Raw genomic sequence first — 14,648 nt, forward strand, 5'->3', positions numbered from 1 at the left:
CCTAACATGGTTGGTTCCAGATATGGGATGTTAGTTTTAACATACAATGTAAAAATAATGAGGGATTGCATACCTTATAATCAGAAAGAGGGTTTAAATTTACTAGGATGATACCAGGGATAAAGATATACTTATAAAAGAGTTGATAAACTGGAGTGCAAACACTGCACATAGGTGGATAAAGAAAGGGAAAATAAAGTGTCCATTATTAGGAATTATTATTTCCAATAATTGTTCGTAAGTTTAATAATAAGCATGCAGGGAGGGGTTACAATTGCATCTCCACCCAAAGAAACACAGAAACACAACGGCATAAGTTGGCTACTGACACAGTCAATCCAAATGCTTGAAAGGACATGAGATAAATTGCTATAAAGAAAAAAGACCTAAAGAGTGAAAAGTAGTAAAGTTAAAGCAAATATTTCAAAGGCATAGGAATAAATAGCCTTAAAATCTTTTGCGCTCAAAATGTTATGACTCTATTATCCCAAAAAGCTATTCACACAATGTCCAACAAAATAAGCGTAAGATACAAATTCAAAAACAACTGCCATTTCTTCAGTGACTGAAAGAAGAATCTAAAAGTTTCAATAAGGGTTTTTTTTAATTCATGCAAAACAATGTTTCTTTTTATTCTTTGGAGGCACCAGACAATTAAGTACCAATAATTGCATATGCCAAATATAAAAAGTTTAAATACATCCAAACTAAGTTGATAAATATGGCAAGAATCAACATAACTGCAACAATTAATAGACAGAATTATGAAAGAGATATTATATATCTATTTCCATATGAATTAAAATCAACATTGAAGATCACACCCAGTTGCAATTTTGCAAACCTCTGTTTGGAATTTGAATGTCAAAATATCAAACAGTTTTGAACATTGTCCAGGAGTTGTAAATTCTCCTACTTATAATTCACAAAATAAGTCATAAAATAAGTCACAAAGTTATGACTGAAAGTTATGCAACGTACAGTTTGGCTGCAACAAAAAAAGACAAACTTTACCTTCATTAAGTGGAAATCTGTGTGAATGATTGAGACTTGCATCAGGTTTTTGTAATTCTTGTTGGGACCTGAAGTAAATCATATTGAAAGAAATGAGATATAAACTCCCAAGGACCCAATTTATTATTTGAGGCAATCCTCAACTTCAACACCAGTCTACACTATACACAATAATTTGAATTTACGTAATCCTTTTGCATTTCAACCATATACAGAAAGATTCTTAAATACCTATACAATTTATTTTTAGCACACTATATATTTCTTATTTGAAAAAGAGATGTTTCAAAAAATTACACTGTAGAGTAATTTGTATACTATATGTGGTTTCTCTGGTTTCTAATTGTATTGGTGTCCCAATTAAAGTTTCTGATATGAAGTCCAGAATAACAAACCCCAATGACAAATATCTACTTTTTTTGTTTAGAACAATCAGTCTAAACATCAGTCCTTTTGCTGTTATGGTTGTTGATCAAACAATAAGTTTTAAGAATACTGGGACTAGGCAGCAACATTTTAAACAGATTTGAATCTGAATTTAAATATATTTCAGTGTGGTAGGACTCAAGATTTTTCTATGTTGGGAGTAAGACTCCAACTAAAATTGTTTTAATCTCAATCTGCCTTCAAATGGAAGCGAGTCCAATGTTAACTGCAAAATTCAGCAATATTTCACCTCCAACTTGGTTTAAGAAAAAAAAACTAACCCAAGGAATTGATAATGGAAGAACAATATGAACATTTAGGTTTAAAATTGTATAAATGTTGTTTTCTTCCAACATTATACTCACTCAGACACATGCAGTCAAGACTAATTGCAGTCCTTAAACAGAGCAGAGTTAGAAGGCTATTTCAAATGTTAAAATCATAAACCAAGATTTGTAACAGAAGATGATAGTCAAGTGGTATTATTGCTAGAATATGAATCCAAAGACCCAAGTGTTGCTCTGGGAACCTGGGTTTGAATCCTGCCATGGTAAATGTTAGAGTTTGAACTCAATATAAAAATAATCTGGATTTAAGAAACTAATGATGACCATAGAAACAGTTGTTCATTGTTGTGGAAAAAAACCCACCAGTGTCGTGTGCACACAGTAACATCGGCAAGAATGGAGTGATCAATGAGATAGATGGGGTAGGAGGTAGAATCACTAATATCTTTCAAGGAAGAATTTTGCCATCATTACATGGTCTGGCCTACATACGAGTCCAGACCCACAGGAATGTGGTTGACTCTGAACCAACCTCTGGGCAATGTGCTGGCCTACCTAATCAACGACAGCCATATCCCATGAATAAAAAATGCCTACTGAAACCTATCATTCTGTAAATACACCCTCTCACTACTGGCAGTGTTACAGAAACTTGATGAAAGTATGTAACTGTAGTGTAATGTGCCTTGACATCTGCCATCTGAAATGTCATAAAAGTAATTTAAAAATAAGCACGTTAATAGAAATTACATGCAGAATCGAAATATTCGACTTATTGTGCTTCCCAGGAGTTACACAGTGAGTCAAGAACAAATATAGTTTTCAAATGAACTAAGGCTACAGTGTAGAGGAAAATTGGACAGAAACACATGTTAAACAATTATAACTACTTACTCTTATACAATGACTTTAATATGGAAAGAAATACCCATGTGCTACACTACACAGTGAAACAGAAATGGACATTGAGTCAAAGGCGAAGATATTAGGATGGACAAATAACAGTTCAATCAAAAAGTGAGTTTTAGGAATTGCCCCAAAGTGAGGGATTTTGCAAAGCAATTCTATAACAGGCCTCAAGTTGGCTGAAGGCAAAGCTTCCAATGTTGAAAACACATAGGAGGGAGTGCCACTGGAGACCAGCGTTGGAGAAAGTTCTGGATGAGAATTGTAAATTTAAAGAAATTACAGGGTTAGGAAAGGGCAAGACCATGAAAAGATTTAAACATATGCACGAGTCTTTCTTGGGCAGTCTTTCATGGTCAAGGATGAGGTGTTTCCACACAAAAGTCAAGTTTTCTGGTGACTCAAGAGTCCAAAGTATGACTGCAGTTTCCATCACCTATGGGGCACATGGTGTTTGGGAAAACTGGAAGGTGGAATGCTCAGATACAACACTCCTCTCTCTGCCAACAAACAGAAGTTGTATTGACAGAGAAAGAGACTGGAGGAGTATAGATCCTTTCCAGGTGCTTTCTCACTTCAGGTGGTCTTATGTCAGTGTTTCTAGATTTCAATAGGGATGTTGCACTTATGCTAAAATTTATGCATCTTTGGATAAGACTTGTGCTCTCATAATACCTTGAAGATGCTGGTAGTATCTTAGAGCTTGGTTTCAGAGATGGCACAGTGACAAACATAGTAAGCAGCACATCTGTGCGCACTGGGCATCAGCAAGAATGGAGTGATGAATGAGATAGGATGGGGGAAGGAAGTAGAATCTGAAGATGACACAGATACGCATTACAGTTTTATCAGAATATGGACTAACAAGGTCAGAAGCAGGTGGTGATGTACTGAGGCAGAACAAAGGCAGATTAAGGGATCAAACATTCAGATAAGTGTCCTAAACATTCTTCAGATGGACACTGTGCTTGAACTGAGGAAATGACTTGCTGGAGCATGAGGAGCAGATATTAGGAGGGTATGCCTCAATGGCGAGATTATAAACTTTGGTAAGCAGAAGTTCATTGCTTCAGAAATGGCATGGTTAATTAGATATTTTGCATTTCTGTGACTGAGTCCAGATAGGAGAAAGTGAGGACTGCAGATGCTGGAGATCAGAGCTGAAAATGTGTTGCTGGAAAAGCGCAGGTCAGGCAGCATCCAAGGAACAGGAGAATCGACGTTTCGGGAATAAGCCCTGAAGAAGGGTTTATGCCCGAAACGTCGATTCTCCTGTTCCTTGGATGCTGCCTGACCTGCTGCGCTTTTCCAGCAACACATTTTCAGCTCTGAATCCAGATAATCCATTCTCCAGTTTTAAAATATAATAAAAAAAATTTCAAGAAGCAGAAATGTATGTATGCATGTACAGAATTTCTTTGCAATGCATGCAAAGCAGCTCTAAGATGTTAAAAAAGAAGAAAGTGAATACAATATAAGAATTATGAATACAATTACATGTTGTCCATTTTGATTCCATGCAAAAAGGTGGATTACTTGTGCACAAACTATTGAACATAATTAATGATATAACTAAAGGAGATTTATATTTGGAAATGTTTCTGGCAATGATGTGAAGGAAAATAACTTACATATAATCACGAGAAGTTAAGACCCAAGTGTAGTCTTCAGGTCAGGCAGGGGATAAAGTGTCAGGAATAATCAGACAACAACTAAGGAACAACTGAAACACGAGAAGTCAAAAGGGAAAGGCAGAATTTGGAAGTTAATAGGAGGGGTAAAAGTAGTTTGGAGGAAGCGGGCAAGGCTCAAAGTTAAGGATGGTAGAGCAAGTGAAAGCAGTGTTTGAACGGGATAGAGAATATAAACGAGGTAAGAAGAAGTGAGAGCCAAAAAGTGTGGTGCTGAAAAAGCACAGCTGATCAGGCAGCATCTGAGGACCAGGAGAGTCGACGTTTTGAGTGTAAACTCTGGGGGGGGGGGTTTACGGGGAAGATCAGGAAACTGGTGAAATCGGCATTGATCCAGTGGGGCTGGAGGGCCCCAAGGTGGAAGATGAAGTTGTCTTCCTCCAGGCGTCGGGTGGCCAGAATTTGGCGCTGGAGATTCTGGGTCATGTGCACAAATTAACCCCACCGCCCTGTGGCTGAACACTTCAACTCCCCCTCCCACTCCACCAAAGGACATGCAAGTCCTGGGCTGCCTTCACCACCAAATTCTAGCCACCCGACGCCTGAAGGAAGTACACCTCATCTTCCGCCTTGGGACCCTCCAACCACACAGGATCAATGTCGATTTCACCAGTTTCCTGATCTCCCTTACCCCCACTTTATCCCAGATTCAAACCTCCAACTCACCACTGCCCTCTTGAACTGTCCTACCTGTCCATCTTCCTTCCCATTTGTCTGCTCCACCCTCCACTCCAATCTATCACCATCACCCCCACCTTATTCTACCTATTGCATTCCCAGCTATCTACCCGCTAGCCCCACCCCCTCCCATTTATCTCTCAGCCCTCTGGCAAACCCCAACACTCCTGAAGAGGAGCTTATGCTCAAAACGTCAACTCTCCCGCTCCTCGGATGCTGTCTGACCGGCTGTGCTTTTTCAGCACCACACTTCTTGACTCTAATCTCCAGCATCTGCAGTCCTCATTTTCTGCCGGGGAGAAGAGAGGGGTCAGTAAGTTGGAGCATGAATGCAGGCTGCTAGAAGGCAGGTGGTTCAGTGAGGTCAGTGGATAAGGAAGGCAAGATCAAGTATAACTATATGGCAAAGCCAAGGGAAAAGCCTATGTGACAAAAATGAATGTCAGGTGGATGTTGAGAGTGTAGAACTGGATGTAGTGACCCTTTATGGCTGGTTTGGTGGCTGAGGGCAGGTAAAAGGCAGCAGAGAGGGCTAAGGCAAAAGGACAGGGAATCAACTGTAGAGGTGGTGGAACTTGAGAGCAGAGGCAAAATTAAGTGGAGAGAAAAAAATGGGGAGGACAAGACTAAATGGGCAATTGGAAACACAAGCTTTTCCATGATATTTCATCATTATTTGTATAAAAGAAATGAATAAGGAACACTGGTACAATGCCTAAAATATTTACTCTAAAATCAACAACTCAGGGAGACAAAGGGTTTTAAAAAAAAAATGGTTGCAACTGTGCTGCCAATGGCACAAAACACCCTACTCATGAACCAAAATTTATACCAATAGCATGATTATGTCTGATTATAAATTTGGATATAGGAATTAATAAAAAATGAAATTTGACACAAAGGTTGTGTACTGATAGGAAATGTGCACAGTTGAATAATTTTTTGAAATATTGCAAATATTTAGAGATCTTAGCACACTAGGAAATAACATGGATTAAAAAGAACTGAAAATAAAAATAAACACTATTTTACCACTTGCATTTTGGTACATTAAGGAATTAGAACTAACACTAGGCCTCTCTGATAATTAAAGCCAAAAAAAAGTTACCTGTTACTAAATGAATCCTGAATATTCTTCAAGTGCTTTCCATGGAGTGTTTCCATGGTCAAAGTATGGTGACTAGCAGAGTTATTGCTAAGTCGATCATTACTTTCATACACAGCTTCAATTTTCTGAATATGACTAGCATTATGGACTTTTAAGCTTTCAGTCACAACGCTTTTGTCTTTTGCTAGATTTGACTTTCCATCTGCCTCCAAAGAATTTCCACCTCCTTGTTTGAGTTCATCTTCATATATAGTCATTAGTTCTTTGTGTCTTCTGTTCTCTTTCAATACATCATGAGCATTCAGTCCTCTGTTATGCAGTGGTTGGTGAGAAGAGCTTGATTTGTGCTTTGGACTACTTTGTCTTTTGTTACCATCCTCAAAGATACTGTCCACGTTCAATGTTTCCCGTGATGGTTTCCAAACCTTACCCTTACTTCTATTCCTACCATTGCCTTTGTCCCTTGAATCTTGAGTGCTATGAGTATCATAGTCACTGAAGCTGCTGCTTTTGTTTTTATTGTCAGATGCATAAAATAATCTGTTTGATGTTGCTCTTGGTTGTGGAGTAGTTCTACCTTCACTTGAAGGTCCTTTTCTGTGACCACTCTGTACGTGTTGATCCCAGAAATGCTTCAGACCATTTCCGTGAGGTGGTGTTCCAGATTTTGAAGGAGATCTATCCTCTGAAGATATTGCGATCACAATGTAAGAAATATTGGATATTAGAAACATAGCATTAATTAGCACAAGAACAAACCAGCACTGTACATGCATGATTTCATAACAGTGAAATTACATTGCTACAAGCAATATTTAAAATGTGATATTACGTACTGCATGCCATTCCATCTTGGTTCTTTATGTCTGAAGTTCACCCCCTCCACCCCCCAAACTCTGAAATCCCTAACTTTACTGGTGCTGGTCATTACGTAGAGTCAGAGATGTACAACACTGAAAAAGACCCTTTGGTCCAACTCGCCCAAGCCAACCAGATATCCCAAACTAATCTAGTCCCATTTGCCAGCACTTGGTTCAAATCCCTCTAAACCCTTCCTATTCATCTCCCCATCCAGATGCCTTTGAAATATTGCAACTGTACCAGCCTCCACCATTTCCTCTGGCAATTCATTCCATACACGCAATACCCTCTGCACAAAACAATTGCCCCGTAGGTCCCTTTTATATCTTTCCCCTCTCATCCTAAACCGGTGCCCTCTAGTTCTGAACTCCCCCACCCCAGGGAAAAGACTTTGCCTATTTACTCTGTCCATGCCCCTCATGATTTTGTAAACCCTATAAGGTCACCCCTCGGCCTCTGATGCTCCAGGGAAAACAACCCCAGCCTGTTCAGCCTCTCCCTATACCACAAATCCGCCAACCCTGGCAACATCCTTGTAAGTCTTTTCTGAACCCTGATAGGAAGGAGACTGGAATTGCATGTAATATTCCAAAAGTGGCCTAACCGATGTCCTGGTACAGCTGCAACATGACTTCCCAACTCCTGTCCTCAATGCTCTGACCAATAAAAGAAAGCATACCAAATACCTTCTTCATTATCCTATCTACCTGCAACAAACCTGCACTATAAGGTCTCTTTATTCAGCAATACTGCCCAGGACCTTATTATTAAGTGTGTAAGTCCTGCTAAGATTTGCTTTCTCAAAATGCAGCACCTTGCATTTATCTAAACTAAACCCCATCTACCACTCCTTAGCCCATTGGCCCATCTGATCAAAATACCATTGTAATTTGAGGTAACCTTCTTTGCTGTCGACTACACCTCCAATTTTGGGGTCATCTGCAAACTTATTAACTATATCTCCTTTGTTCATATCCAAATCACTTGTATAAATGACGAAAAGTAGTGGACCCAGTACTGATCCTTGTGGCACTCCACTGGTCACAGGCCTCCAGTCTGAAAAATAACTCTCCATTACCACCCAGTCTTCCACCTTCAAGTCAGTTCTGTATCCAAATGGCTAGCTCTCCCTATATTTCACGAGATCTAACCTTGCTAACCAGTCTCCTATGGGGAACCTTGTCAAACACCTTACTGAAGTCCATCTCTATCATGTCCACCGCTCTGCCCTCAATCTTCTTTCTTACTTTTTCAAAAAACTCAATCAAGTTCGTGAGACCCGATTTTCCATGCACAAAGCCATGTTGACTATCCCTAATCAGTCCATATTTTTCCAAATACATGCAAATCCTGCTCCTCAGGATTTCCTCCAACAACTTGTCCACCACTGATATCAGGATCACAGGTCTATAGTTCCTTGGCTTGTCCTTACCATCCTTCTTAAATAATAGTACTATGTTAGCCAGCCTCCAGTCTTTTGGCACCTCACCTGTGACTATGATACAAATATCTCAGCAAGTTAAAAGGCTCTCACTATCCACTGGATCTAACCCTCGATTATCTTATATGTCTCAATTAAGTCGCCCCTCAACCTTCGTCTAACGAAACAGCCTCAAGCCTTGCAACCTTTCCTCATAAGACTTTTCCTCCATACCAGGCAACATCCTAGTAAATCTCCTCTGAAACCTTTCCAAAGCTCCCACATCCTTCCTATAATGTGGTGACCAGAAATGCATGCAATACTCTAAGAGCGGCCACACCAGAGTTTTGTATAGCTGCAGCATGACTTCATGGTTCCGAAACTCGATCTCTCTAGCACACTGTATGCCTTCTTAACAGGGATCTATGTATGGACACAGATCTCTCTGCTCATCGACACTACCAAGAATCTTACCATTCGCCCAGCACTCTGCATTCCTGTTACTCCTTCCAAAGGGAATCACCTCACACTTTGCTGCATTGAACTTCATTTGCTACCTCTCAGCCCAGCTCTGCTGCTTATCTATGTCCCTCTGTAACCTACTACATCTTTCGACACTATTCACAACTGCACCAACCTTAGTGCCGTCCACAAATTTACTAACCCATCCTCATCCAGGTCATTTATAAAAATGAAGAAACAGCAGTGGGCCTAAAACAGATCCTTGCTGTACACCACTAGTTAGTGAACTCCAGGATGAACATTTTCCCATCAACCACCACCCTCTCTTTTTTCAGCTAGCCAATTTCTGATCCAAACCACTAAATGACCCTTAATCCCATGCTTCTGTAATTTGTGCAGTAGCCTACCATGGGGAACCTTATCAAACACCTTACTGAAATCCATATACACCAAATCAATGGCTTTACTCTCATCCAGCTGTTTGGTCACCTTCTCAAAGAGGCATGACCTACCCTTCACAAACCATGCTGATCGAGATGATTATAAATCCTCGTATTACCGTTTCCAACACTTTACCCACAACCAAAGGCTCACTGGTCGATAATTGCCAGGGTTGTCTCTATTCCTTCTTGAACAAGGGTACATTTGCTATCCTCCAGTCTTCTGGTACTATTGCTGTAGACAGTGATAACATCAAGATCAAGGCCAAAGGCACGGCATTCTCCTCCCTGGCTTCCCAGAGAGTCCTGGGATAAATCCCATCCAGCCTAGAGGATTTAACTATTTTTACACTTTTAAGAATTGCTAACATCTCCTCTTTGTGAACCTCAATCCCATCTCGTCTAGTAGTCTGCTTCTCAGTATTCTGCTCGACAACATGGTCTTTTTCCAGCGTGAATACTGACGAAAAATATTCATTTAGCACTTCCTCCATCTCCTGACTTCATGCACAACTTCCCACTACTGTCCTTGATTGACCCTAATTTTACTCTAGTCATTCTTTTATCCCTCATATACCTATAAAAAGCTTTAGGGCTTTCCCTGATCCTATCTGCAAACAACTTCTCATGTCCCCTCCTCGCTCGTCTTAGTTCTCTCTTTAGGTCTTTCCTGGCTACCCTTTAACTCTCATTCGCCCTAAGTGAGCCTTCACATCTCATCCTAACTTCAGTCTTCTTCTTCCTCTTGACAAGAGATTCAACTTCCTCAGTAAACTACGGCTCCTGCGCTCGACGTCCTCCCTGTCTGCCAGATACATACTCATCAAGGACACACAGTAGCTACTCCTTGAATAAACTCCACATTCTATTGTGCCCATCCTCTGCAGTTTCCTTCCCCATCCTATGCATCCTAAACGATGAAAGACAGTACGCAATTAGAAAGTTCAAACTCTTTTCTCTAAGTGACAATTGATACTAGATAAATTGCTAACTTTAGAACTAAGTTTGAAAGAGATCTGTTAACCAAATGTATAAATGCAAATAGGACAACAGTGGGTACATAAGATCAAGTCACACATCATCTGTGATCTTGTTGAATGGTTCAAAAGAATCAAGGAACTAAATAGCCTTTTCTGATTCCCATTTTTTCCAAGTACAAATTGTTGCATTCTGAAATGGAAACTCAAATATTTCAGCCAAGGAAACACTCTATACGGCGCAGATTCCAAACACAGGATTTTTAAAAATGATAGTAAACTGTTTTGTGGTGATGCTGTATAACACGGCACATGGCATGAAACAGAACTATCTAAAATACTACTAAATAATATTTTCATTGTTATTAACCCAATTGCTAATCGCTCCAGAGATAAACCACACCAGAGTGTTTGAGAATAAGAAACGCATGTCCATCAGTATCTATCAATAATTACCATATGTATTCCAATAATAGTCAATGTAAAGGTGGACCCCCTATTTTTGACCAAAAGATCTAGAATTTTCCATACATTCATGTAAAAGTCAACTCTAGTTCTTCACAGATAACAGATCAATATTTATGAGTCAGTATGCTGGCTGTCCAATCCCATTCCACTCCAGGTTTTCAGAATTACTGCTAATCATTATGTTTTTATTCTTTATTTGCTTAGAGATCAATGGGTTTCTGCTAATGATATGATATGAATTTTGACAGGCATGAACTTCAGCCCCGCATAAGAAATATCCATGTAACGGTCGACCCCATAAATTAAACCTTAACAGATATCAAAAAAATTCCATTATTGAGTATATTTGGCGTTCAACCAGACAGTCTGCAGATCTAGAAACATCTACAGCCTGAGGATCTGAAACCTGAATACAGGTTGAGGTAACTAGTTGTTGTTAGGAACAGCCACTTAACAAATGCTCTTAATAACTTAGATGGCAATAAAATGGCTTCTCAATGCAAATAACACAACAAAATGGCTTCTAAGCTGCAAATTGACAATTCTGCTATAGCTGCATAAAATGGCTTTTAAGTTACTAACTGCTAATTCTGCCATAGCTGCATAATTGACTAACCACAGTCTTCTTCAATACAGATTAACAGACAATGCTCCCTTTAAAGCACAGAAACAACTGTACTAGATAAGACATTACTGGCCATCCTATATGACCTTCAGATACAGGTGCAATAGCTCGGTTAGTGAGGTAAGGATGGTCTGAGTGTTGGAAAATAAAGTTGGCTCCCAGGAAATATCATTGGAACAAGTAACTGTCAAATAAAGCAGTATTGTGTATTGATTGGCAATTGTTTAGAACGTACTATGCAAGCATGGCCTGTGCCCTACTTTAAGAAAAGTATAAATATATCTTTGTTTTAAGCCATGTGCCCAGCTCCTCTGAGGAACATGGAAGTGCATATCCTCTGTGTTTCTGGACTCTCTGTGCTTGGCTGTAGGAAAAGTAAAGAGTGAAGTCTTAAAAGCCAGACCGATTGAGTGTGTTTATTGACCGATCATGGAATGGCCAGAGCCCACCAGGGGTCCAGATTTTCAAAGGCCACAGAGTGGACTCCTGTGAAGTATATGAGTCAGATGGACTCATCACCACAATAGTGAAGTATTATTCAATTGATCTCTCAACTTATATTACTTCTATAGGTTGTGACTACTTATAATTAAATACAGACACATTATATACTTGTTCATGAACTTCATTTGCTCGTTATCTTGACCATTTCCAGTTAAAGATGGAGATTGAACAACTTACTTCTCAGAAATATCTTCAGATGATTACAATCTGAATTTATTCATATATACTGTGATAAAGATAAAATTACCATTTGCAAATTTGGATATTTTAAATAGCGATAGAAGGGCTTTGGATTCAGATCTGTGAAAGCTTTTTCTTTTTAAAAGGCTAATGTTATTTCGAAAGAAACACAAGTATCTTACCAAGGAAGTATGTACTCCACGTTTCTACCCTGATACTTGTAATTTTAATTAATGAAGCTTTTACATAAATACATTTATGACAAAAATAAATATAGAAACACTGGCAATTTACTTTGAGCTTGGTTCAGAAGAATCAGGTTTCGATTTAACCCTAATACAGGACTAGTTTTCAATTCAGAAGAACAATTTAATTTTAGCAGCAAGGCAGTTTTTTAGGTTTGTAGAACATACAGGTTGTTAAAGTTTAATAGGTTTCTTAGCTGTCAGAATGCCAGGTCCTCAGAACTAAAGGGAGGTTTTGTCAAAATTGGAAAGTGGTTTTCAAACAGCTTCAGTAATTCAAGAAAGAAAACTGTAGAGAGTCAGTTAAATAAGAAATTAAAGATCAAAAACAAAAGGGATATTAGTCCGGGAGGATTGCGTATTTTAAAAATATATTACTGGGTAAAAGGCTAAACCTTTATTATCGTTAATATCATTACCGTTTCAAATTAACTTGCATTTTGCTTGGTTTGTTGTTTATCTTATCAGAATAAACGTGTGCTCTTTTGTTCCTTGGCAGCCGAGTATGAATATTTTCAGCGATTAGCAACCACATTGATCAGTTACAAAAGTTACATTTATGATCTATCAAGTAAGGTTTCATCCTGGAACCCGACATGCTCTAATTACCATCTGCTGGGATCATAATACAAAAAAGGCAAGAGACAAGGTGAACCTCATCCTGCCCCCATATCTAGAGATCCCTTGACTTTAGCAGGGATCATTATAAAACTTTTCACGACTGTGAAGATTTTTGGAAACTTCCATACATGTCATTCCTTCTCGTTTCAAATAAAGTTCTTATCTAACTGCATTAGCCTAAATCTCAGATATGTCTTCTTGGAATTCATTCCATACTCGGGCAATTTTTTGTTATATTTGAAACATTGCCAGTTTGAAACTTCGCAACACATACATAACATTGTTTGGAATTAAGCACAAATAATTACCTTTTTACCCTGTTGCCATGTCTAGATTCAATATTGAGCAATTAATGACATAAGGCAAGACATAAGTAACAATCCAAGGCAAGTACAGCTTTGAAATAATAGATACTCAATCTGAATGGAATATTATTTTTCAATGTTACATCACTTTGGGCATATAAAATCAACAGTGCAGGTCAAAACTAGTGGTACTTATAGCCTGGATTAACATGCAAATGAAGTTGTGTTAAAATGTGTATGGAGGACAGACGATCATTTTGTGTTATGCTTATATGCAAAAAAAAACACTTTTGGGATCCATGAACATTTCAATGAATAATATGTGAGGGACGATTTTATATATATATTACAAATGAAGCTGATAAAGAAGCATCCAATATATATTGGTAAACAATTAGGAAATACTGATACGCACTGCAAAACAAGGGTAATTATTCAACAGAAATACAAACTTTCCATGCTCCACAAGTCCAAATCAACCATTCACTATCCTGAATACTATCTTCATGATAATGAGAATAACATTTCACCATATTTCATTTGAGCACAAGAAATGGCAAGTCAAAATTAATAATTTAGATTTGGACTTCCAATTAAAGCCAAAAGGAGCTGAAGTACTGATCTAGCTCAGAATCAGAAGACAGCAGGAAAACAATTTATTTCTCTTCCTAAACTTCGGCAACAGCAAGAAAACTTAGAAACAATGTCAGGATATCACTGGTGAAGTAAATTATTTACTGGATCAGCGCTGATTTCCATAGTAAAAACTGATCAAAGACATGAACCTTTCTGTCTGCTGTAGTCCGCTCTTCTTGGTAGCTTATCATTTTCTATTTTCTGGGGTTGTGAAGAACTCCTTGTATTGTGCGGCTTTTGAGCATGATCTTTTGAACGATCTCGCAATCGAAAAGGAATTTCATCAGGAAATACTTTAACTGTAAAAACACAAGTGTACATTAGTTCAGTACTGATATGCCAAATGATTTGGAGACATCGGTGTTGGACTGAGGTGTACAAAGTTAAAAATCACACAACACCAGGCTATAGTCCAACAGGTTTATTTGGAAGCACTAGTTTTTTGAGCGCTGCTCCCTTCATCAGGTGATTGTGGAGTATAAGATTATAAGACAGAATTTATACCAAAAGTTTATAAATTCTGTGTCTTACAATCTGAAAGTGGTGTGTCTGGATTGTCATGTACTTTTTGTTACAACTGCTCCCTTCATCAGGTGATTGTGGAGTATAAGATTATAAGACAGAATTTATACCAAAAGTTTATAAATTCTGTGTCTTACAATCTTACATTCCACAACCACCTGATGAAGGAGCAGCGCTCTAAAAGCTAGTGGTTCCAAATAAACCTGTTGGACTATAACCTGGTGTTGTGTGATTTTTAACTTGATATGCCAAATAACTTTAATGCCACAAAT

The 14,648-nt window shown here is 38.5% G+C and overlaps 1 protein-coding gene across 1 annotated transcript in view; it reads right to left on the bottom strand.

Annotated features, from left to right (window-relative positions):
- Positions 1–14,648, bottom strand: part of LOC122553126 (inactive ubiquitin carboxyl-terminal hydrolase 53-like) — a 99,934-nt gene that overhangs the window by 35,502 nt on the left and 49,784 nt on the right. The window contains exons 11-13 of the mRNA XM_043696686.1: positions 14,004–14,153; positions 6,111–6,795; positions 1,015–1,082 (exon numbers count right to left, since the gene is read on the bottom strand). Coding sequence (XP_043552621.1) covers positions 1,015–1,082; positions 6,111–6,795; positions 14,004–14,153 — 903 coding nt within the window. The remainder of the gene's footprint in view (positions 1–1,014; positions 1,083–6,110; positions 6,796–14,003; positions 14,154–14,648) is intronic.

The sequence above is a fragment of the Chiloscyllium plagiosum genome, chromosome 1 (genome assembly GCF_004010195.1).
Source record: "Chiloscyllium plagiosum isolate BGI_BamShark_2017 chromosome 1, ASM401019v2, whole genome shotgun sequence".
NCBI lineage: Eukaryota > Metazoa > Chordata > Chondrichthyes > Orectolobiformes > Hemiscylliidae > Chiloscyllium > Chiloscyllium plagiosum.